We start from the raw sequence: 22,471 nt of genomic DNA, 5'->3' as shown, positions 1-22,471 counted from the left end.
GCAAAATTATGATGAATGGTAATGACCGAATAAAATGAGAGGAGAGTGGATAAAGTCCAGTTTCTGAAAATATAAACCTTGAGTTTTTTCCAAGCCATTAGCCCTTAGTATGCCTGACACAAGGAGGGCTGAACAACATCAAATCCATAGACAACCATTTTTGATATTAACATAACAGCAGTATTATTGGCACTGAACTAATTTTACCTCCCGTGTAAATTAAAGTACAGTCTTTGCTGGTCGAACATGGACATCACTTCATATCAAATTAAAATAGATGATGTTTAGAGTCTTGTCTTTTTTTAAAGTGTCAAACTGCCATAAGCTTCTTCAGTATTTGGTTAATTATATGACATGTACCATGTACCTCATGACTATCTTTTTTTGTTTAAGTGTTTAGTGTCATTCAGTAAGTGCTGCTGAGTCTTTACTTTTCACCTGTTTTGCTTAGTTATGATTTCTGAGACTTGCCACAGTGTTGTTGTTTTTGTGTGCCTTTCATTAATTTAGCTATTCAGAATTGACTGTAACAAGGCACAGGAAACTTGCATTGGTAAAAGTGAACAATGGTCACAGGTAGATTCTTACCAACAATAAAGGAAGACAGAACAGGCTTTCAAAAAGTGAAATGAGATAAGAAAAGAACACATTATAAGCCACATCAAATATTTATGGAGGCCACTGTATCATTGTGCATATCTCCCATTACACTTATTTTGTCCATCCCCTATGGATGGTGCATTAATTTCACCATGACCACGAAGGTGGTCTTCGTGGTCATGAGCTAAAATAATCCATGAAGACTTAGCACAGCACTGAGGTCACCTTGTTTCTGTCTCTAATGTAAAACTAGTGTAAACAACACTGTGCTGACTTTACCTCAGGGCTCTTTCTGTGTATCTTCATTGCTCTCCGGCAAATGGCTTGTGTTATGCAGCTCACTGCTCTGCTGTTGTCTCTGGTGATATCTTTCTGCCTCAGAGTGGATGAAACATTTGAACATCAAACAGCCTGAGCACAAGAATCAAACAAAGGCTGCAATGTTAATGCTCCTGGTATGGTTACCAGAGGAAATTACACCTCCCATTAAGGCACATTGTCATTTTGCAGAGCAGTATGTGTACCATCAGGGCATGTGTTTGGATTCTTGCCATCCACTCCTGTCTGGAAGCATGCAACTCTTGTGGCCCCCTTTTATGGCAACGTAAAACCCTGGATGGAGACATTAGAGGAGGACAGAGTGAAGGAAGTTAAACCAACACATGTGGGGAGCATTAGGCTCTTTTTTTCCTCTACCAAACAGACACACTGAGATATGTTTTTAAAATGTGATAGTTACTGCTCCTTGTATCAAAGTCAAATAAAAATACCACGAGAATCCTTTTGTTTCTGAGACATGTGGGAAATGCTTTGACTCGTACTGCCCGTGAACGTCTGCTCCAGGGGTTGTATTATTGAACACACATTCTTCTCCTCTTCCCTTTCATCCTGTCATTCAGAAAACCTTTTACAGCCATCCAGCGTTCATTTGTCAACTATGCATGGGTTTGTATTTCAGCCATTAAAACTCACTTACAAGGACATTTAATAGTCCACTGCTCGGTATCAAGTGAGGTGGGTCTAACAAATACTGAAATGTTGGAGTGACTTTATTTCAGTTATGTAGAGACAAATAAAATTCCAGATAAATTGTGTAGTACATTGGCAAACTTGCCAAATCATCATAAAATAGAACAAGACTATTTCTGGGTGACATACAGAATAAAAGGAATAGAGGAAAACAGACCAGGTACAGTATTGCAGCTACTGTTTAAAAAAAAAAAAAATAAACTCCCTTAGTATAATGAATGGTGCCTTAAAAAAAGCAAGCTAGTACAAAAAACAAATATACAGAATATGATCAAAGATAAACATGTGGCGTCCAGTATGGTACATTGTAAAAACCAGAAACAATATTTCCAATAAATTAGAGCCGCAGGAGCACTAATGTCTGATAGGGATTCAGCGTGGGCAGTGCATCCATTCCAGACGTTATCTATGATGGATATAAAAAATACAAATATAACACAACAGCAACACAACCAATTAGCCAGCTCTTCCTCCCATCCCATTCATTTTAACTTGATTTTAAAAAACAGAACAGACTGAGCCAAATATATAATTCATATAGGCCACACTGACTCATTTATGGTGTGTTTTGCCAAATATTGTTGGATTCATATTATCACTATCAATTTTTGGCTTGTCACTATGTCACTAATTTTGCCATCGAACAAATGCTGACTGCACCTGCCAAATCTGAAGGGGGTGAAAAAACTGTTTCAATAAACTCAGTGCCCACAATGCACCCTGCCTTGTTCCTCTTCAGTTTTCAGTCTCTAGTCTTCTTCCTCTCAAGGTTCCCTCTCAGAAGTTATAAGGTGAAACCAGGACGTGGACTTTGGCCACATGCTTGGCCTGAAAGGTGCGGTCGGTGTACTCGGACATGTCCACGTCAACGCTGATCTCCTGCGGGCCGCGCAGCTGCTGGACCAGTATCAGCTCACCAGTCTGTCTGTCTGAACGCTGCATGACGAAGATGCCTCGGGTGTTTCCGCCCACTATGCCGAAGCGCAGGCTGTCTGGCCCGGCGCGACCTGGCGCGGCAGCGGTCGCCATGCGGAAGAGCGTGGCGGGAGTCTGCAGGCTGGAGGGCAGGGACAGGTAGTGGAAAGACACGGTCTTGGGAGCCAGGTGGCAGGAACGGCTGTCCATGGGGCAGGGGTTTCTCTCACACTGACTGCAGGACAGACATGCAGAAATGAGAAGGTTTTCCATTCTCTGTGTGTTTGACAGCTGTAACCAAATGCAGATATTTTGAAACTAATGAAATAGTTACATAATGAATTTATCCTCTGTTCATTACAGAGAGAGGTGACACACATACAGAAAACAGTAGGATCACAGAGATCTGGGATTGTAGCAAGCTGTGAACGGTAGTGTAAAGTACATGTTGGAACAACAAGAGCCTGCCTGTAAACTTTTCTGTCTGTGTTCTCTGTATGTCACAATTTTACCCTTTCACAAACAGTAGTTTTGCCACAGTTCAATTCCATGATACATACAATAATGTACTAAAGTATACAATAACTTTCAAAATATACTGCTGTGCACCTAGTATTCAAGACATCAGAGCATTTTTCCATTTTGTCCTAACAGGAAATGATACAAAACATACACTAATAAACAGCAATTAGGCTGTAAAATACAAACTTATGTTATAGAAAATAAAATAACTATTTTCCAAATTTATAATTGAAATTTTTGTTTTAGCCTCTGAGATTTTGCCAAACCTGTCTCACCATTATATTCAATTTGTTTTAATTCGTTGCTGCCATGAGTGCCTATTTCCTTTAAGCCCTGCATTGTGAGACATATGAAAAATCAAGTAGATTTAATATGCACACAAACATCTACCCCTCTGCTTAATTCGGTCACTCACTTTCTCACAAAGTCAAAGTGTGCTTATCGTGAGAATGTAGTTTGGAAATGGTACACAGCTACTGTCTTACTCGATTCCCTGCTTTCTCCCTTGTTACAAGTATTTTCCCAAACATTTCTCCATCCCGTTCTCCGGCATTGGAGCAGTTTTTCACCACATTGATGATTCAGTGGAAGCACACAGAGCATTGTTTCATGATCTTAAATGAGGCAGCTTGATGATAACCGGCAAAGCTGTAACTTCTCCGAATACAGAGACATTTGACAAGATTTGAAAGGAAAAAAAAGCCATCTGATGAAGTTGTTCTGCTGAATATGAATTCTTTTTGTCACATGATTTTTAATGACTGTAATATAAATCTAGTCACAACTCTTATTTTGTTATCGTCACCATTTCTGTTGGTTATGATAACATTGGACTCACAAAAGTAAGATGTGGGAACACAAGAGAATCACTACACCAGTCAACACTTTAGCTGGATGATCTAAACCACTTTCTTTGAGAGGAAAACTGAAAAGAGAGTGGACTCAAACTGTTTGTAACAATCTCTCACCGCGCAGGAATTCTATGAACACACAACAAAAGCGAGCACAGATGGTCTAAGTTGAACCAGGAGGCGGGTAGGTAAACTGTGACCAGTTTTAGTAATGGTTTCACTGGCAGCCTTCACTTTCTCCTAATAAAACTTGGTTACCATAGAGTGTTTAATGTTATTTCTAACAGTGAAGCCAACTTGTATGAAATCTGAGTTTTCCTTTTAATTAGTTTAGCTGGAGAACTCTGAGGTGGTCACACCTTGCTCCAGTGTACCTCCTCAGTGACAGACATTTCTCCCCACAGATACATTTATTGTGCATGCAGGCCCACTGGCATGAGTAACTGGCACACCTGAACACAGCAATCATTTGTTTGACTTCAGCTTTTCTTGCTTGTGAAAACATCCACCAAGGGCTCATTAGTGTCTCACAGTTGGGTCTGATTTAGTATGCAAAGTTTGCAAAGACATGTAATTATAGTTAAACTGTTTCTACAACTGTTCTAAAATGACGCAGAAAACAACTGGGTCGCATTGGGGTGTATTCACTTACAAGGGAGACGTCTTGACATAGCTGATGTTGCCATGGGAACGGGGACACTCTGGGTTGACACACTGAAAGCCTCCCCCCGTGTTGATACAAGTTGTCCCTCGGCTACAGTTGTGCTGCTGGCTCAAACATTCATCCACATCTGGAAGACAAACCGGCATAGGCATGTAAGAATGAGAAGCAGGGAGAGAAACTTGCCAGACTGACTCCCTGCTTCCTGGTTACCACAGTCAAAGCAGGGGCGGGGGGAGGGGGGTGCTCTGCTCTTTATTTGGTTTTTTAGTTTAGTCTCCCACAAACGCCTGATGTCCTAAAGATCCCTTCTGCTGGGAAAGGGTGAGGTCATTCATTCCATTGGCAAGCATTGTAAGCTTCAGGGGTGAAAATCAAAGTAGTGGCGAGGTTTGGGGCTTGACAGACACCACTGCAGAGACTAAAATGTCCGCAGCTGAAGGCTCCTCGTCTTTCTAAATCACAGGTATTCCTCTGTGGAGCTACATACCCAGCCAGATCTGCAGCCAAGGGTCCTGTGAATGAGCCTTTGTCCTCCGTTCCCCCTTGTCACTCACCCTCGCAGCTCCGCCCATCTGGGAGCAACTTGTAACCGCTGGGACAAGAGCAGTGGTACGAGCCCGGGACGTTCACGCACTCGTAGATACACAGTTTCCCTCCTTGGTCTAGCCGGTAAACTTCACACTCATTTACATCTGTCAAGAAAGAGAAAAGTAAATGCATGTCATACAAGTCTGCCTTAGACATGCATCACGCGACCAGGCCAAGGCAGTCTGAATATCAGTGATGATATACTGCTTTCTCCAGGACGTCATGAGTATTTAGGCTGCACACTTTTGCCCTTTGTGAATCTTGGGGCAACTGTACGAAAACACTCATTTTGAAATGTTACTCAAGCAATTACAACTTAAAAGTAACTGAACTGCAGCCTAAATGGATGCTAATCATCTTGTGACCTCTCAAGAGGATTATTTTGTTTGTCACAGACTGGTTCCACAGATTACTCTCATTTGCAACCTTATTAATCACCAGAGGACTTAAAGATTCAGGAAAGTTACAGCAGTAAAGTTTCTACAACATCTGCTGTTTGGAGATGTCTTTGAGCAGCACACCGGCTCAAGGGAGCTGCTCCGTGGCTGACCTTACCTCCCCACGAGGTGGAGCAGCAAAAGGAGAATTTCCCCCCGGGGATCCATTAAGTTAACGCATAATTACAGCTCACCCTGACAGATACTGTTGTCAGAGGTGCCACTCATGTGGAAGCCTGCATCGCAGCTGCAGTGTTGGGCTTGGTTGACTTGGGCACAGCGAGGTCTCCGGCTAAACGCTGGATCATTCATAACACTCCACTCAGGTGGTGCTGCATGAGGGAAAAAAATATGAACGTTGGTTTGGACTGAGAGCAAAATCTTGAATGTGACGCAAACAAATCAAAAGACTTAGACATGACTTCTTTGCGACAGACCTGTCTGGGTTTGATGCTGGCAGTGGGAGCCACTCCAGTTTTGGGGGCAGGTGCATTTGTACTGGTTGACACCTTCCACACAGGTACCTCCATTTTGGCAGGGATTACTTGCACACTCGCTTATATCTGTGGATGAAGGAGGGAATTACCATAACTGTAGTCATCATGTTTAGAAATGTGCAGCTTCTTCACTAGTGTCAAGTAATTTTCAGTCTGAACCACGTGTTCAGATTTTCACATGATCATGATGCACACACATGGTTGGGCACATTACTATTTCCCTCTGAGGTACATATTTCTGAGATGAAAATGAACAAAACAACTTTTTTCAATTTTAATGTTGCTGTTTTAATTCCTAATATAATCTTTCTCCGAGACTGAAGATCTGTGCAGCTGCGTAAAGTGTTGAAAAGTTGAATCAGAGATTTCTTAAAAGTCTACATGTATGCTTCTCTCAATGATGACAACACAGAACACTATTGATAAAGGTTTTATAATGAAGCTTATAGTACAATGCAACACCAAGTCAAAGACATTGAGGACTAAATAAGAAATCATGTGTTCAGCCTGAGCTATGAGACATGAGGAGAAAGGGATCGTAAGAGAAGGACCTGTTTGAAACTCTCTGTAGTGCAGCAATGAGTGTCCACCCAGTCTGATAACTTATACTTACGATTGAGGGCTGGTATTGTAATTATGGGCACAGTGTGTCACCAGTAAGTCAGTGGTGCCCTTTTATCTGTTCCATTTGTGGAAAAGTACTATTTACCTTGATGAAATCTAATAATGGTTCTTATTAAAGTGTCATTCTGTAAAATCCATCTGCATTTTCAAAGTTAAACGTCTGAATTATTAGTGTTAGACTACGTGAACAAATACTAAGTTTTACTCGTGCCTCTCTCGCATTGTGAAACAAAAATAAAGACATGAAATCCTTTGTTGTTTTAAACCTTTGACATCAATACTTTGATGTTAGTACTCTCCCACAAAATTCTAACTTCATTATATTTTCATGCGTAGTGTTTCTGTTGCCTCTACTAAAATATGAAAACGGATATGGCTATAAAGGCCTGTGGCTGTGAGTAAGAGGACAGTCGTGTCAGGGATGGCCAATATTGCATTGCAAAAGGTTGGGTAAAATACTTGTACCTAACTGGAGACATCTCAGTAAGTCTTTGCGGCAAATAGATTTATTAATCCTCAAACTGTAAGGATAATAATGTATGTAATGATTTTGAAAATGAATATTTTGATACAGAAATACAAAAAAAGCAAGTTTTGACAATAGTAGAAGGTAGGATGACCCTGACAGAACTAAATTTTGCCATGTCGCTATATGGTTAGGAAAGAAGTGGACAAACAGGCATTAGGCCTTATGATCTTGGTTTTTGTCTCTGAGAGCAGATGTACACACAGACTGCCCTTTGAGGTCCAGCGCTGAGGCTACGGTAAACTGGATGACAAGTTCCTTTAATTTTTATTTGGCTTCCCCTGTGGCCATAACATGAAAAGGCCCACTTCACTCTGCTAGATATTTTAAAACTCTTCTTTGCTTTAAAGTTTTCCACATTCTGTCAATACTGCTTTTTGAGCATTACTAAATTTAGACCTCTTCTGCTGTGGCCGAAGAATGCGAACAGGGATAATACTGAACAGGGATAATACTGTGCGGAGTCGAGCCCTCGTGTTGTTTAAACCATGAATGTCAATAAACGTATGCACATGTTCAACTGAGTGTGCCACTAGGAATTTTTTGGAAGAGCGCCACCAGTGCAGGCTGAAGGGGCTATCAATAGCATGCTTAGCATACTTCTGTGCTATCAGACCATGGTGCGGGTATAATGCCTGGACCTAACCCCGTCCAGTGGGACTCCAGTCAAAGAACCAGGGAAACATGAGCAAGGGGAAGGAGGGGTATCTTACAGCAGTGCTGTTAATGAGGAGTGGAGACCTGGAGGGGAAAGCACCCCACAGTGGAATGCAGTACAGGTGCTTTTCTGTCTTCAGAGACATTTAATGCCATTTTAACGAGGGCTTCATTCACTGTACTGAGGAGCTCTGGACACTTTAAAGAATGGCTCTTTTCTTTGCCTGTTATCTGTGTGTGTGAGGAGCTCAGTTTGGCTTCTGAGCTGCTGTTGCTTTCAGCCTGACATTCAGACATTGCTGAGGGAAGGTCACCTTAAATGGGTGTGGAAGTTTTTGTTTTACAGTGAATAATATAGAAGTCCAGGAAAATAAAAGATATTTCACCAAATATACATAAGTGGTCGTGGATGTGTTTTTATGAGGAGAAAGTCATAAGGGTGAAACATCCTGTGATGAAAGCTGTAGCTGAAGTGAGACGACATTCCTCACCTGAATCTAATGCTGGTCTCTGGTCAGAACTGAGGATCTGTGGTGCGTTAATAAGTCTGGATTTGCTGTATCTTTCTCAACAACTCAGTGATTCTCACCTTTACAGATCGCACGGATGCCAGTCCAGGTGCCATTGTCCCGGCAGACCCGAGTGGCCGAACCAACAAGATGGTAGCCCTGGGAACAAGTGAAATGGACCTCATGTCCGACAAAGTATTTTGAGCCAAACTTGGTTCCATGAGCAGGGGCTTCCAGGGAGGGGCAGGTGGTGGGAGCTGTGAGAGAAAGAGAGCACGAGAGGAAGGCTGGTCACATGTGGAATAAGCCTCCCAACATCCTCTGGCATTCTCTGCCTGGGGATATACACGTGTCACAGGGCAGTACAGAGCCTTCATGGGAAAGGACGGTTCAAATGCCTCATTTACAGTCAACCGGCGTTGGACTGGACATTTTTATAAGTCAGAATTGCACTAACAGTCGAATGTTGTACTATGTTGTAAGCTCTGGAAAGTTTCATGATTGACTAGTATATAATTACATTATATAATATTAAGAATGGATTACGTTTTTACTTTTATGAGACTTTTATACTTCCTCTAACTTACAGGAAAATGTTTCCTCTGCTCCATGTAAAAAGAGCAAATTTCGGACCTCAGTCATGTCCTGCTCATGTTTGTAGCCTAACAACCGCCGATCTTGTCCCAATGAGCCAATTACTGTCCAGTTTTTGTGTCAGATAGCAGTAAGGAATGAATCATTATATTTCCATTCAAAAATTGACATCATTTGATCCTGATCTGAGCATTTGAAGCAGGTGGCATAATATACATTTTTATTTTGTCTTTTTATTTTGTTGGGCCTTTATTGCAATAAATGTAAGACATCAGCCTCTTCCTGTCCTGCCAAATACTCTCCACAGAGTTATGGACTGCACTGGTCCATCACTAACAAATTGGTCCCGGTGTCTCCTGCCAAACAACACAATTCCACAAATCCACTTCCCTTGTCAAGTACCCAGTTCTGTAACTGAGATGGCCTTGCACTGTTGGATGAATATATAATCCCATAATAAAAGAAGCCATGTTTGGCTCTCTGTTGTCACTCATTGAGGAAAACAGTGTTTGAAGATCGACTTCAAACAAGTACATTTTTCCAAAATGTTGTAAATATGATACTTTTTCGGGTTTTAACTTAAAAGTCCTTACTGAAAGAAACGTCAGCCACATCATGCATGCATAGGGAACTTTATCCAGCATGTACTGCAAATTAAATGAATTAAATACAATTTTTCTGTGAAATTGGTGAGTAAAATAATCAAATGAATTACAGATGAAATGATTCCCTGCTTATAGCAGCCAACCATATGCCACGTGACACAGGATTGGTGGAGAAAAGTCTTGACATCTGTACTGTATTTTTAGCTGCCTGTTATCAAGTCTGTTGATTTTTACACCTAATGGATATGTATGAAAACACTTTCATTAGTCTTTTCTCATTCAAAAAAAGCTACATAATGATGGGGATAACTTTTTTATGTCACTATAAAGTTACAAGCTGGATTTAGGACTCATCATCTACTTAGTAGATTCACAGTAGATTCTGTTGTATAGAACAACAAGTTGATGAAGATGATGACTAAGAACAAAATTCCTCTTTCACCGAGGACATTTTTACTTATTACATTACAAAAAGCACAAGTGTAAATAATACATTCCCTGTTGGCTGAGTTCCATTAAGCTGTTTCAGTGTCAGACTCCTGGTAATGTTCATGTTGGCTCACTGTCACTCTGTCACAGCTGACTGGGACACTTGAATAGAACAGAGCCTTAGTAGTTCTAGTAGTAGTAGTAGTAGTAGTAGAAGTAGTAGTCATAGTAGTCGTAGTAGTCATAGTAGTCGTAGTAGTCATAGTAGTAGTAGTAGTAGTAGGAGCAGTAGTAGTAGTACTACTACTACTAGTAGTAGTAGTATAATAACACTCTTCAATTCTTTTTAAATACAAGATACATACAGCAGGTTTAAATACATTCACTGACAAGGCTGGGACTAGTATTGTGTTGTACTTTTACAAAAAAATTGTAAAGAATTGGACATTTATTTCTAATAATATACTGTAATTCTAAAATACATTAAGAAACTGTAAAAATTATAAATTGCAGGTGAATCTGCTGCCAGTTAATTACAGTAAATGTATGGTAAACAGCCTTACAGCCTCTCCTATGTCTTTGAAGGACCTATGAAGATTAAAATGATGATGATAATTAATATGAATTGGTGTGTGTTGGTTATCTGTTTACTCACCAGCTGACTGATCTGCTTGAGGTAACTTGGACACAGAGTTCTGCAGCGTCGCCAGCTTTGACTTCATGATCCTGAGGCCCTCTGTGAACCGCATCTCCTGGCCCTTCAGAAACTTCTCCATTTGACGCAGCACTCCAACCACCTGGTGCTTATCCATGCACGTCTGTCAATAAAGCATTAGGATTATGAGAAGAATTAGGAGTTGTAAAAGAGGCCTGGCAAAACACTTCCAAATGTATTGACTTTCCAGCAAGAAAATGAGTGCAGGATTACCAGTTACCTCAGTTTAATGGTTTTAAAATGTAAAACATGAGAAGTGAATAAACATTATTGTGCAGCTGTGGAGAATGATGTAATTGTCACTAAAACCATGTTATTGGTGGGCACATTGTTATGGATACAAAGACTTTTCACTCATTTTGAATTGTAACAGGACATATTAGTGAGATGTTTTTTACTGTACCTGTTGATACAGGAACACCTCATGATTTATTTTACTTATTGATTTCCACTGTTTTCCGTTAGACCTCATTGCATTTACATGGGACATATTCAAGGCCCACTATCTCTCTTCTTCTCTTCCCTTCTCACTCGTTCTACCACACCTCCAGCACCAGACACAGCTGGACAAAAGCTGTCTGGCAGATGTCAGAGTGACCTAAGTCCAAAATGCTGTTCCTCTGTATATTTTGCATGGCGGTAGGAAGGCACACGCTCATTGGATAATCCTGAATGGGCAGACTCAAAATAGCATGGGTGCCACAGGCAGTTACTTTGGGGAGAAGCTTGTCAAGCCATAACAAGGTTCCTCGGAGAAAGTGCCTCTAATCCTTTCAGGAGGGTTTATTAATCACATGCTCATTGGAACAATTTCTCTGAGCAGCATACCTTAAATTCCTGCACTGGCATTTGGAGGTCTTTTGTACAATAACAACTAACCTCAATACATTGAAATTCATAGTGCACATAGTTTGGACCTGTGCAGCAGCAAGACTGTCCTGTGCTCACTTTACCTGCCCCAGGCAAAGGGGAAATACCACCAGCTGATATGACATGAGAGGATTCATATCCAGATGCAATAGTTTTTTGTTTTTTGAAAATTCTAAAAGTATGAAGTCATTTCTCCAGTGGAAACTGTAGACCGTGGTCACAAAAGTGGCACAACTTTAAAAGACACACATGTCCTAGACAATATCACAAATGATGCTGGATGAAAGCTGGATTAAACTGCTCCAGTGCTTCAAGTGCTTGTTGGGCGACACTGTAGACAATTGGATTAATTGTTTACTTTTCGCGAGATGTTTGAATATTTCCAAAATATGGTTTGGTTAGGGTTTGAGTTACAATAACATACTTTATTAAACCAGTTTGTTCATACTGGACGTGCGTAAAGTAAAGTGCTCCTACCTGAACGGTGGCATGACCACTGTGAAAAGCTGTCAGACACAGCAAAAGAAAACACCTGCGTCGAAAAGACAGTTCCATCTCTGAAAGTCCTGCAGAGTAATACTATTTCCTTTTAATGTGCTCAAGTATTCAGTTGGATTCTTTTTTTTTTTTGGGGCGCTTCGATAAAATCCCCGCTAAGACCGTTTTGAAGCTCCGTCCACTTGTTTCTAGAGCGTGGAAGATGCTCATGAGGTGCCTGAGACAGAGATGCGCTCCCCGTCTCTTTATCTGCACTCTTGGAAAGTGTTGTGTCCGAGCTCTGCACGCTGCCCAGTGCAGGGTTCCTGCAGCAAGAATCCCTCCCACCGAGACAAGCTTTTCTCCCTACATCTCTGGTGACAGGGAAATTTCACACAATACAGCTAGATCTGGCAAATTGCAGAGTAGCTTTTACATTTAGTTACGCGTCTGTTAAGCATTAAAATAGTTGTTTATTTTATCTTATAAACCCAATGAATGATCATCCTTAGAATAAGACCTTCAACAGAACATTCATTACAAAACAGGTCTGATTGACTGAGCTCATACCCCAAATACTATGTGTAAAATGAAAATAACAATATGTGATATTAGTCTATTGTTATGCACAGACGACTAGACAAAGTACATTGTGTTTGTTGGGCTTGTTTTGTGGATTCGGAGCGACATCTGCTGTTCAACGACCAAGCTGCAAGAGCGCCTGATGTCGCGCTCATACGGTTGTGCGCGAAATGCAAGCGCGCGCACGCGAGGTAAGAAATACATGACGTTAATAAATGGATAAATACATTTAGTTCTATTGTCTTTAAAAAAAAATACCACAAACTCGGCACGAAGTCCCAAATTAAAACATCAGCGAAGGACAAAACTGAGAGAGATATGCAATTCCTTATTGCAGAGGGTGAATTTGACTGACGGTGCTGATGGCCAATAGGAATCGCAGCATTCTTTTCCCGTGTGACGTTAAACCAATCGCTGAGCGGGGTTTGGTGTGTGCAAGTTAGATAGATCCGACGGGAGTATAAATATGCGGAGAATACATGATCGAGGAATGTGTGCTGCAGAACTCAGAAGCCATTTTGAGACGATGTCCCTGTTCAGAAAACCTATGAAGATGCTGAACTCAACGAACATGGTTACATTTCTGTCTGTTCCTCCCTCCGTCTCCTCTATCTCACCATGGCAGCTGTCAACCGACGGGACATTAGCAAAGCGGGGTACCGAGCTGTGCTCACAGAGTTAAAACGACATTGATATGAAAGAGGAGAGTATCTGTTTACTGTCTCTGTCGAGACATGTAACACCGTGAGTCTTTTCCAGTCTGAAATCTTCCAGCATCTCTCACAAACCAACGTCTCCTTGAGTGACTTGAGTTAACTCACTCTGGTAACCGGGGAGAAGGGAGGCACATCCGTTTTCCAATGGCTTCTGTGAGCCTTGTTTCCAGTCCCCCAGCCCCTGTTCTTGACAAAAACATGACAGACTCTGAGCTTGCAGGGGATGAAAGGTCGAGTAACATTCTTATGCAATTCTTAATACGCTCATCTGTGCGTTTCAGTGCTGTGGGTGCTTGTGTTACTTGTTTTGTTTTTTTCTCTTTTTAACCATGAATTGCGGGGTGAAGATACATTTCCACGGGCTCCCCCTCTAAACATTTTTTTTTTTTTTTTGCTTTTTATTGCATGCCTCTTTTTGGTGCAATTTGGTTCAAATAGCCTAGATTTCACATCGCCGCGTCGATGAGACACATTCATGATCATTTCCATGCAAAGTAGCAGACCTCGTCGTGTTGTTGTGGGATTCATGGCTTCATTGTTGCCATCTGCAGGAGACTATGCAAATGACTGATGATGTAAACGCCACGCCCATCCTCTTCCTGTGCTCCCCCTGGCGGCCACGTGCTGGTACTGCCGATACAGGGTTCATGCAGGGTTGAGATTATGTGCTGCTGCTGCTGCTGCTGCTGGGTTTGAGGCCATGTCTGTGTCCTTGGATGTCAGAGCATGTGAACAAAGAGGGCAAAGAGTTTGCTGTTTTCTATCAAAAAGAAGAAGATCAGGCTGGCGTAGGGTTTGGTTGTGGTGGAAAAAAAAGCTTGATGGCTTACTGCCCGTGCCTCATTCTGAGACGTGTGTGTCCTCTCCAGACTTAGACTGCTGCTTTAAGTTCTTAAAATGGGCAGAAAAATCAGCCAATAAGGACTTTAGGTGTGGTTGAAGAGCACAGGATTGTGATCTATTTGCATTTTTTTGTACTTTATTGCTATGATTTCACTGGAAAATACACTTTTATTTATGCAGTTATTTGTATACCGTTCTTAAAAACAGCATTAGAACAGCGATGGTAGTATTTTCCTTCATTTGCTGTCAGTCCTCACTTAAGTACGTCATTTCTGACAAATGTTATAGTTTAGTGAAAGGTGTGCCATTTTTCCTCATAGTATATTTCGTTTGATTCTTAAAGGTGTCTGCTGCTTTAAAAGTTTATGAACAGTATGGTGGTAGCTGTGGGTGTGGTGGGATGTCGCGTTGAAGCCCAATCTGCTGTGGTGTGAGAGGAAGAGGTAGCTAGTGTGTGAAAACCGACAGGGATCAGTGGAATGGACAGACTTTCCCATTTCATGGTGTTTTTGTTTCACGCTCGTGCCGAGCCCACGTATTTAAAGAAGCTGACATTACATGATATGATAGGAATATCAACACTGAAATGGATATTTATACAAGTGTCATACAGTATGTTTGATGGGAAATTGTTTCATATGGACTGTGTTCTTAAAAAAAATCTATACAGTATAGCTTTACATGTAATATGTAACCGGTGTTGGTTATCTGCTTTAACACAGTGGGTTAATTTCAGTTTAAAATATTTGAATCACAGTGAATCCTGTCATAAATTTGAGTTTGGTGTTATGTTATATGTTATAAAAGCTGTTTTTTTAACTGCCAAGCTGTAGTGTGGACAACAAAATGTACCCTGACCATCCTTGTCTGAAACATGACTGGTCATAAAAGTCACATGTACAGTCTGTGAAGTAGTAACCTGGTCATAACTGGTCATACAACTCGTCTGCACTAACAGGAGTCACGAGTGATGCAGCAGACTTCTCGAAAGAAAGCACCTGATCGTACCACAACAGAATGTCTTTAAACATTACACTGTCGACCGCAGTGTCCAGCTTGAGCACTCCTGTGATGATGTCCCTGGTTATTATTTGTTAGTTATTCAGTGTGATTATTCCTTTGACTGCTCAGACCTTTCAGCCAGACAGATTTTGTTGAAATGCCACCGATATGTTTCAATAGTTTACTTCTACTTCACAGTAATAGTGGTCCTTTGTCATGAAGGTTTGTGACTAGGAAACATATGGGACTCCGGGCTTTCACGATGTAAAGTATTTGAAATAACTTGCTTCTAGAAATTAGAGGTTTTCATATTTTTTTTACTCACCTTGAGGTTGAATTTAATATGGGTTTCATAAAATTGCTCCACACGGGTTCATAGCAAATAAGTACAGGAAAGGTTTAGGGTGTATTGGAAACTGTTTGACATGATAGTTGGTTGTTCTAAGTAAAGGGGAAAGACACTATGATATTTTTTATTTATTATTATATTATTCCTGCAGGTGATTCTTGATCAATTTCTCATGTATTTGACGCTGAAAAAAATACAGGCTGTGAACTCTTTTACACTCACTGTACCAACTGTTGCCCTATTTTTATTTTCTAGAGAGGATGGCGAACTGGAGGATGGAGAAATCGATGACGAAGGGATTGGAATCGAAGAGGAAAACAAAGAGGCTCCAGAGGTGAATGAGGAGAAAGAAAAAGAGAAGGAAAGGGAGAAAGAAAAAGAAAAAGGCAAAGACAGAGAAGAAAAGGCTCACAGACACTCCAGGAAAAGGTACAAAAAGACCAGAGAGAAGAGGAGGTCTAAAAGAAGGAGACGTGACAGACAGAAAGTAAGATGCTAATCTACTTGTTATTACACCATAACATCTCGTATTGCTACTGGAGGCATGAATCTTAACAATGTAAATTCATTAAAATTCTCTCTTCAGCATCACTCCCCTTCCAGCAGCTCCAGCTCGGACAGTTATGACTCTGACTACGACCGACCAGAAAGGCCCAAAAACAGGAAGATCCAGGGGTCCAGTCGAGAGTGTGACGCTCAGTCCTCTCAGGTGAGTTCATCACAGCTGCTGTGTTAATATTCATATGAGCGTCATTTGTTGATTATCATTCTCTCTGGTTTGACTGTCAGCATTCAAAGGGAGGTCACGGCAATTCCCAGAAGTCCCCGCCGCACAAGAGCAACGACTTCGACAAATACAGCGACTACAGCGATGATAAATATGACTACGACGAAGAGGAGGATGATTACGGAGAGGACATGTCCGAGTACCAGCAGTCAAAAGACTCAAGTCAGGGAAAGGGACGCCACGCTAAGGACCAGATGAACAGAGGGAGCATGAGGGGGATGAAGCAACAACAGTGTATGGATGCTTTTCAAATTAAAATCACTTTTGATACCAGATAGTTCCTGCAGTAATTGATCTATTTATGTGGGGTTTTTTTATGTGACGAGAAGGGCCTCAATCGAAGAGTCAATACTGCTGTGTTGCGTGCATGTCAGGATGAACTGAGTCTGAGCACTTCTTTCATTTTCAGTCGGGCAGAGGGGACGCGGCAGAGGGAGCGGGCCGGGAAGAGGACGTGGGATGCTCAACAAGAACAAGAAGCTGAAGGGCAAACCCTGGGGAGGACGTGGACGAGGTCGAGGAGGAGACCAGGGCATGGAAGACATGATGCCGGTAAACATGCCCCTGGAAATTCATAACAATGTACTGTATTAGCGTTGTATTTTGCATTAGGTATAATGTCTTTCTTGTACCTTTGCACATGACACACACACTGATGGTGAGAAAGAAGCCATGCAAGGCCATCAGGAACAACTTCAGGGTCAGTGTCTTGCTCAAGCACAGGGACAGGGATTAGTTTTAAATTGTACCATTCATTATTTTTTGTTTATTTTGTGTCGTAGGAAGGAAAAAATTCATCCGGTTTTCAGAAGAAACGGCCCATTATGAGCAAGGAGTTCATCAATCAGCACACGGTCGAACACAACGGTAGATACATCTGCAAGTATTTCCTGGAGGGTCGATGCATCAAGGTATGGTGGCATAAATGTTCTTTAGCTTGTTTTTATACTGTTATACTTCTGCTAAAATTATGGGAAAAAAATAATGACTTTCCTGACTAACTTAAAGATGAAAACACTTTGTTTTGTCTTTATTCAGGGGGAACAGTGCAAGTTTGAACATGAGCTCGTTGTACCTGATAAGAAGAAAGAACTTTGTAAATTTTACCTACAAGGATACTGCAGCAAAGGAGATAACTGCATTTACATGCATAATATCCTTCTCCGAGTGTTCTTAATTACATCTGTGTAATTACATGGTATAATTAACTGACAGCAGGTTGTACTTTTTAATTAGTCCTCTTCCTTAACCTCTGACCGCACATGAATACCCGTGCAAGTTCTTTCACACTGGAGCCAAATGTTATCAAGGGGACAACTGCAAATTCTCCCACGAGGCTTTGACTGATGTGACCAAAGAGTTGCTCAATAAGGTAAAAAACAGAAAAGTGAAGTCGATTTCCAACACTAATTTTCAGCTCTGATACTTAACAGTCATCTCGTTTCTTGTTTCGGACTCATCTATCAGATAATTAACACCGAAGAGGAGAACGCCCGCGAGGACGAGTTAGAGCTGGAGGATCTGAGAAAGCAGGGTATTGCCCCGCTGCCCAAACCTCCTCCTGGAGTGGGGTTGCTGCCTACTCCGGGTCAGAGCAGTCCTACCGATGGAGCCTGTGGACAAGCGGGGAAGAAGATCCCCTCCCTGTTTGAAATCAAGGTTCAACCTACAGTAGATTTGGCACAAAAAATTGGTCTGAGGTAAGCAGAAAAAAACTGTCATCAAACTCCAATCAAACTCTAAAGTGTGCTTGGATCTTCTCCTCAGCTTAATCGCACTCTTTATTTTTCAGTGGATCCAACTTCTCCCAGAATCAAGGCGATGGCACCACTCAGTTCAGTAGCGGCTCGGAGGACACGCAAAGTGGAAGCTTGGTGGCTTCGGGCCCTTCGGCTCCTACTATCCCTCCGCCGGGGTCTCCCGTTCCCATGGGTCACCCCACTGGACCACCCATGTCACAGAGCCCCCCGGGACAGCACCCACCGCACGGATTTCCAATGCTGCCACCAATCCCGCCAGGTCAACCTCCTCCTTTCCACGGAAATCGACCGAATATGAACATGCAGAGACCTCCATTCTCCCCTCTACCAGATCTACAGATGCTGCAAAGTCTCTTCCCTTTTCCGTCACTGGGTCAGAACCCAGCAGAGTTCTTTGGAAGCTTCCTCCGAAACCAGGCCGTCGGTCAACAAGGAGGTCAGTGAAATAGCCACATGGTTATCCAATAGGTGCCGTACTTTTGAAATTGTCACTGAAATGGTATGTTTTTGCTTCATTTTCAACATAGTAGACCCGAGTGTGGCCCTCACACAGAACCTCCAGCAGCAGATGGGCGCAGAGTCACAGATCCAGTCTTTACCACCAGCAGTGCAGAAAGCCATCTTTTTACACCTGACACAGCAGCAGCAACAAGAGTCACATCCACAGGGGAGTGAGCCTCAGAGAGCAGACGGCCAGGAGGATAACAGTGCAAACAGAGGTAGGTGTCCAGGGGCAAGGCGGCAGCTGTGCTAATTTAATTAGAATAAAATAAAACAAAATTATCCAAAAACCTCAGTAAACATGCTCAAGCCTCCGCTCTGAAAAGGTGTTGATGCACAGATCATTTACAAACTCTGAGAGAACAAACCTTTATAGTTGATTCAATCTTTTTTTTTTTTGCAGATGAAACTACAAACTGGTACTCGAGCGATGACGAGGACGGGAGCTGTGTTTCCTCCATCCTTAAATCTCTGAAGAAGCAGAATGAGATGCAGCAGTCTCAGTCCAAGCCCCTCCAGGCTGCCCCGGCGGCTCCAGCACTGGGCGACCCTCGGCTTGTGAAGGAAAGGGCTCCACCCAGTGACCCCCGCGTGAAGACTGACCCTAGACAGCGACCCCCAGATATGAAAAAAGAGTCAGATGGAGGTGCAGATCCAAGGCTCTCCAGAGACCCCCGGAAGATGAGACCAATGGAGCCAAGTTCCTATCGCCAGCAGAGCCATCCTGTTCCTCAAAAGCCTCAGACAGGAGAGGAGGATGAGGAAGGAGAGCGGGAGCTCAGGGACAGAGCTGTTCTCATCCCTCTGGATGCCAGTCCTGGCGTGGTGCTGCGGGATCCTCGCTGCCAGTTGAAGCAGTTCAGTCACATCCGGGTGGACATCCTGCTGCAGCGGCCTGCCTTCGCTCAGACAGTGGTGTGGGCCCCTGAGGATCTCATCCCTTCCCTGGTGCCCAAACAGGAACACTCCATCAACCTGCCTCTTCCGCCCCTGATCGCCGATGCTCAGATGAACCGAACAAGCCTGCCCGACCATCCTCCGGTCTCCTGCCCCACACCGTCTGACCCCAGACTGGCAGCTGCACGTTTGAAGGAGCAGCGTATGAGTCGATTGCCCTCTGGATCACTGGAGTCACGACCCTCCACGGAGAGACCTGTAGATCCGCGACAGCAGAAGTCTCTGGACCCCAGACTCAAGCGCACGGGAAGCTTGGACTCGAAGCTGCTGGGGCAGAAAGAGCCCTCCTCGGGGGGAGGACTTGTGGACCCCAGGCTGCAGAAGGCCAGTGCCAGCTGCTCTCCTCATGCTGCCCGAGCCAAACCAGAGCCTGAGAGGCTGCCACCGTATGCCCCTCGCCTGGCGTCCTCTGGCGGAGGGCTGGAGAGTCCCACTGCGATCCTAGGGGGCATCAGCCTGTACGATCCTCGTACTCAGACCGAGCAGGCTCAGAAGGAGCAGGTGGAGCCTCTTAAAAAGACGGGGGTTCTGAAACAGCCGGCTAAGAAAGACAGCGCTTCGGCGCCGTCACTCTCACCAATGCAGCGAAGTGGCTCTTTCGAAGAGGTGAAAAGCACAGACGTGGCCTCAGATCAGACTCCACTTCCCACTTCTCCCACAGTGCCTCCGTCCTCGCCCGTAAAACCCCCCGCAGTTCATAACCTCCCTATCCAGGCACTGGCCGGGCTAATCCGACCCCAGTACACTGACCCCAGGCAGGCTAAACCAGGAGGACAGGGCTCTACCGGAGCACAGGAAGAGGCAGAGGAGAAGAAGGAGAAGGAGGTGGTGAAGGACGAAGCCAAACAGGAAGTGGCAGAGGAGGAAGACGACAGGACACTTAAAGATGTGTTCAAGACTTTTGATCCCACTGCCTCCCCTTTTTGTCAGTAAACACTCTACTGTGGAGAAGTTTCATTCGATTTGAAGATGGACTGGACATATCTTTTCATCTTTATTTAGCGTTACATGAATCTATTTATTTCTGTATATAATCTTGTATAGAATCAAACACCACACCACACTTTGGTCAGTATGGACATATGGTAGTCAGTATGGGATCAGTTCGGGATATATGCACAGACACAGAGTGTAGTTGCTTTTATTACTACTTGTATTAATGCTGAAATGTGTGTTTTGAATGTGTGTATGTTACAGTCTTTTATTATTGTGTAATTTTCACATTTTAAACAATCAATTATGTTCACTTGTATAGTTTTCACTGAGGACTGACCCACATGTAGTTCACTAAACTCTGGGCCCTGTCAAAAAAAAGAATTGATTCACTCTACATACAGAGAGATGATGCGAAATAATCAAACAACAAACGTAAGAATTTCTTTGAGACATTTTGTATCTACATATTTATTCTAAGACACTTTTATATGATGAGATCTATATGTTTATGCTCACCTCGACGATGAGGGATTTTCTTGAACATTTTAATTTTTTTACCACACACCCTGTTATGAGATCGTGATTTGTCAACTGCTGACATAATCGGGTGAGAAAATCTAAACAGAATCTCTGCAAGCCCGTTTTTTTTTTTTTTTTACTGCATATAACGCATTTATATGCTGATGTTGAGGTTGAGGAGTATAACAGTCTTTCTTAAAAACATTGTTGGAAAAATTTTAGCTTTTAATTGGTCTAAATGCTTCTAAAATGTTACTGTTGGAAACCTTTCGAACTAATGGGACAAATTAATATTTCATTTGATTTATCAACACGTGTAATAATCAGTATATGAGATCAATGAAAAGTATTGTGCAGAGAGAGAGAGAAGTATTATCTTGATGACATGCAGGTGTATGTAAAGATGTAACAAATGGGACCTTTCTGACTCTTTCTACTGTTGACATTTATTTGGACTTTTTGACTGTAGATGAGCTTATATGGGGGTTGTGTGTGCTACAAAGGGTGAATGTTGAAGACCAAAGGTGGCATATTGCTTGGCAGTTTGTTTGAAGCGACGTAACGTGAGCTCTACTCTTGCTTGACTTAAACTAAGCTATTTACTTTTCTAATTATTGTTTTCAAGATTTGCATTGTAAATGCTTATTTTGTATCACATGTACAGAGTGTTTTTGAGTGCTTTAATGTACGATGCTTTATTTTTTTCTCCATGTCTCTATGGGTCAGTACGGTGGTGGTTACGGTTGTAAAAATACTGTATGACATTTTAACAACACGTATGTCCATAATTTCAGTGATTTTATTATAAATATCTGAAATAAAAAGATGAAACGGCTACAAGTTATAATTTCTGAAATCACACCAAAGTTTCAAAGCCTCATCTTAGTGTGCGAGTCCAGTAGTGCATCAAGTACCTTGTAATACAAAATGCTTCATGGGATCCACTCTGCTGATGTGTCTTGTGGGTTTCACTCAATCAGTGTAATATTATGTGTTTCTTCAGACACGTGTTTTGGTCACTTGCAGCTGTTCTGCACATTAACGTGGGGTGCGAGACTGGGTGCCAAAGGGTGCGAAGACGTCTTCCTCAAACCCAGCTCGTCTGTCTCTGGGTTAGTTGTCTGCTGGGCTCGATGGATCTCCAGGTTCCTCTTCCACTGGAAACACAAAGCTGTAGCCTCTGCACCATCTGAGTTCGGCTCAGGCTGCTTCAGACCCTGACATAACAGTGCAATAGTACACGACAACAAATAAGTTGCAGCTTTATCTCATGAGGAGAAGACCTGCAGTGATTGCAAATTTGTTACTGCGTGTTTGTGGAGTTAGATTTACTGTAATGCAGGCTGTTTCTGCAGCATGGACTCCACGCAGGACTGTCTGCAGGAGATTTTGTGCGTTCTTCACCAGGAT

General features: G+C 42.5%; 2 protein-coding genes across 3 annotated transcripts; one reads left to right on the top strand and one right to left on the bottom strand.

The window, feature by feature from the left end:
* Positions 1-1,637: 1,637 nt before the first annotated feature.
* LOC138195481 (fibulin-7) lies at positions 1,638-12,368 on the bottom strand. Its single transcript, XM_069144952.1, has 8 exons — positions 12,110-12,368; positions 10,703-10,865; positions 8,500-8,676; positions 6,044-6,169; positions 5,801-5,938; positions 5,136-5,273; positions 4,570-4,708; positions 1,638-2,779 (listed from the first exon to the last, which is right to left on the bottom strand). The coding sequence occupies exons 1-8, from the start codon at positions 12,185-12,187 to the stop codon at positions 2,407-2,409; spliced, it is 1,332 nt and encodes a 443-aa protein (XP_069001053.1). The 5' UTR covers positions 12,188-12,368; the 3' UTR covers positions 1,638-2,406.
* A 793-nt stretch (positions 12,369-13,161) lies between these two features.
* LOC138195480 (zinc finger CCCH domain-containing protein 6) lies at positions 13,162-21,891 on the top strand. Of its 2 annotated transcripts, XM_069144950.1 has the most exons (13): positions 13,162-13,637; positions 15,857-16,088; positions 16,188-16,310; positions 16,391-16,622; positions 16,798-16,940; positions 17,056-17,088; positions 17,171-17,299; positions 17,427-17,543; positions 17,653-17,760; positions 17,856-18,088; positions 18,181-18,584; positions 18,676-18,867; positions 19,053-21,891. In XM_069144950.1, the coding sequence occupies exons 1-13, from the start codon at positions 13,552-13,554 to the stop codon at positions 20,537-20,539; spliced, it is 3,519 nt and encodes a 1,172-aa protein (XP_069001051.1). In that variant the 5' UTR covers positions 13,162-13,551; the 3' UTR covers positions 20,540-21,891. The 2 variants fall into 2 exon arrangements, with proteins under 2 accessions (XP_069001051.1, XP_069001052.1); XM_069144951.1 differs by lacking the exon at positions 17,056-17,088 and having other exon boundaries at positions 13,163-13,637.
* The last annotated feature ends 580 nt before the right edge of the window (positions 21,892-22,471 follow it).

The sequence above is a fragment of the Embiotoca jacksoni genome, unplaced genomic scaffold, assembly GCF_022577435.1.
Source record: "Embiotoca jacksoni isolate LCO1_2020_lvr unplaced genomic scaffold, fEmbJac1.0.p SCAF_12, whole genome shotgun sequence".
NCBI lineage: Eukaryota > Metazoa > Chordata > Actinopteri > Embiotocidae > Embiotoca > Embiotoca jacksoni.
The sequence above is the reverse complement of the archived record's forward strand: the minus strand, read 5'-3'. Positions and strand labels throughout refer to the sequence as shown.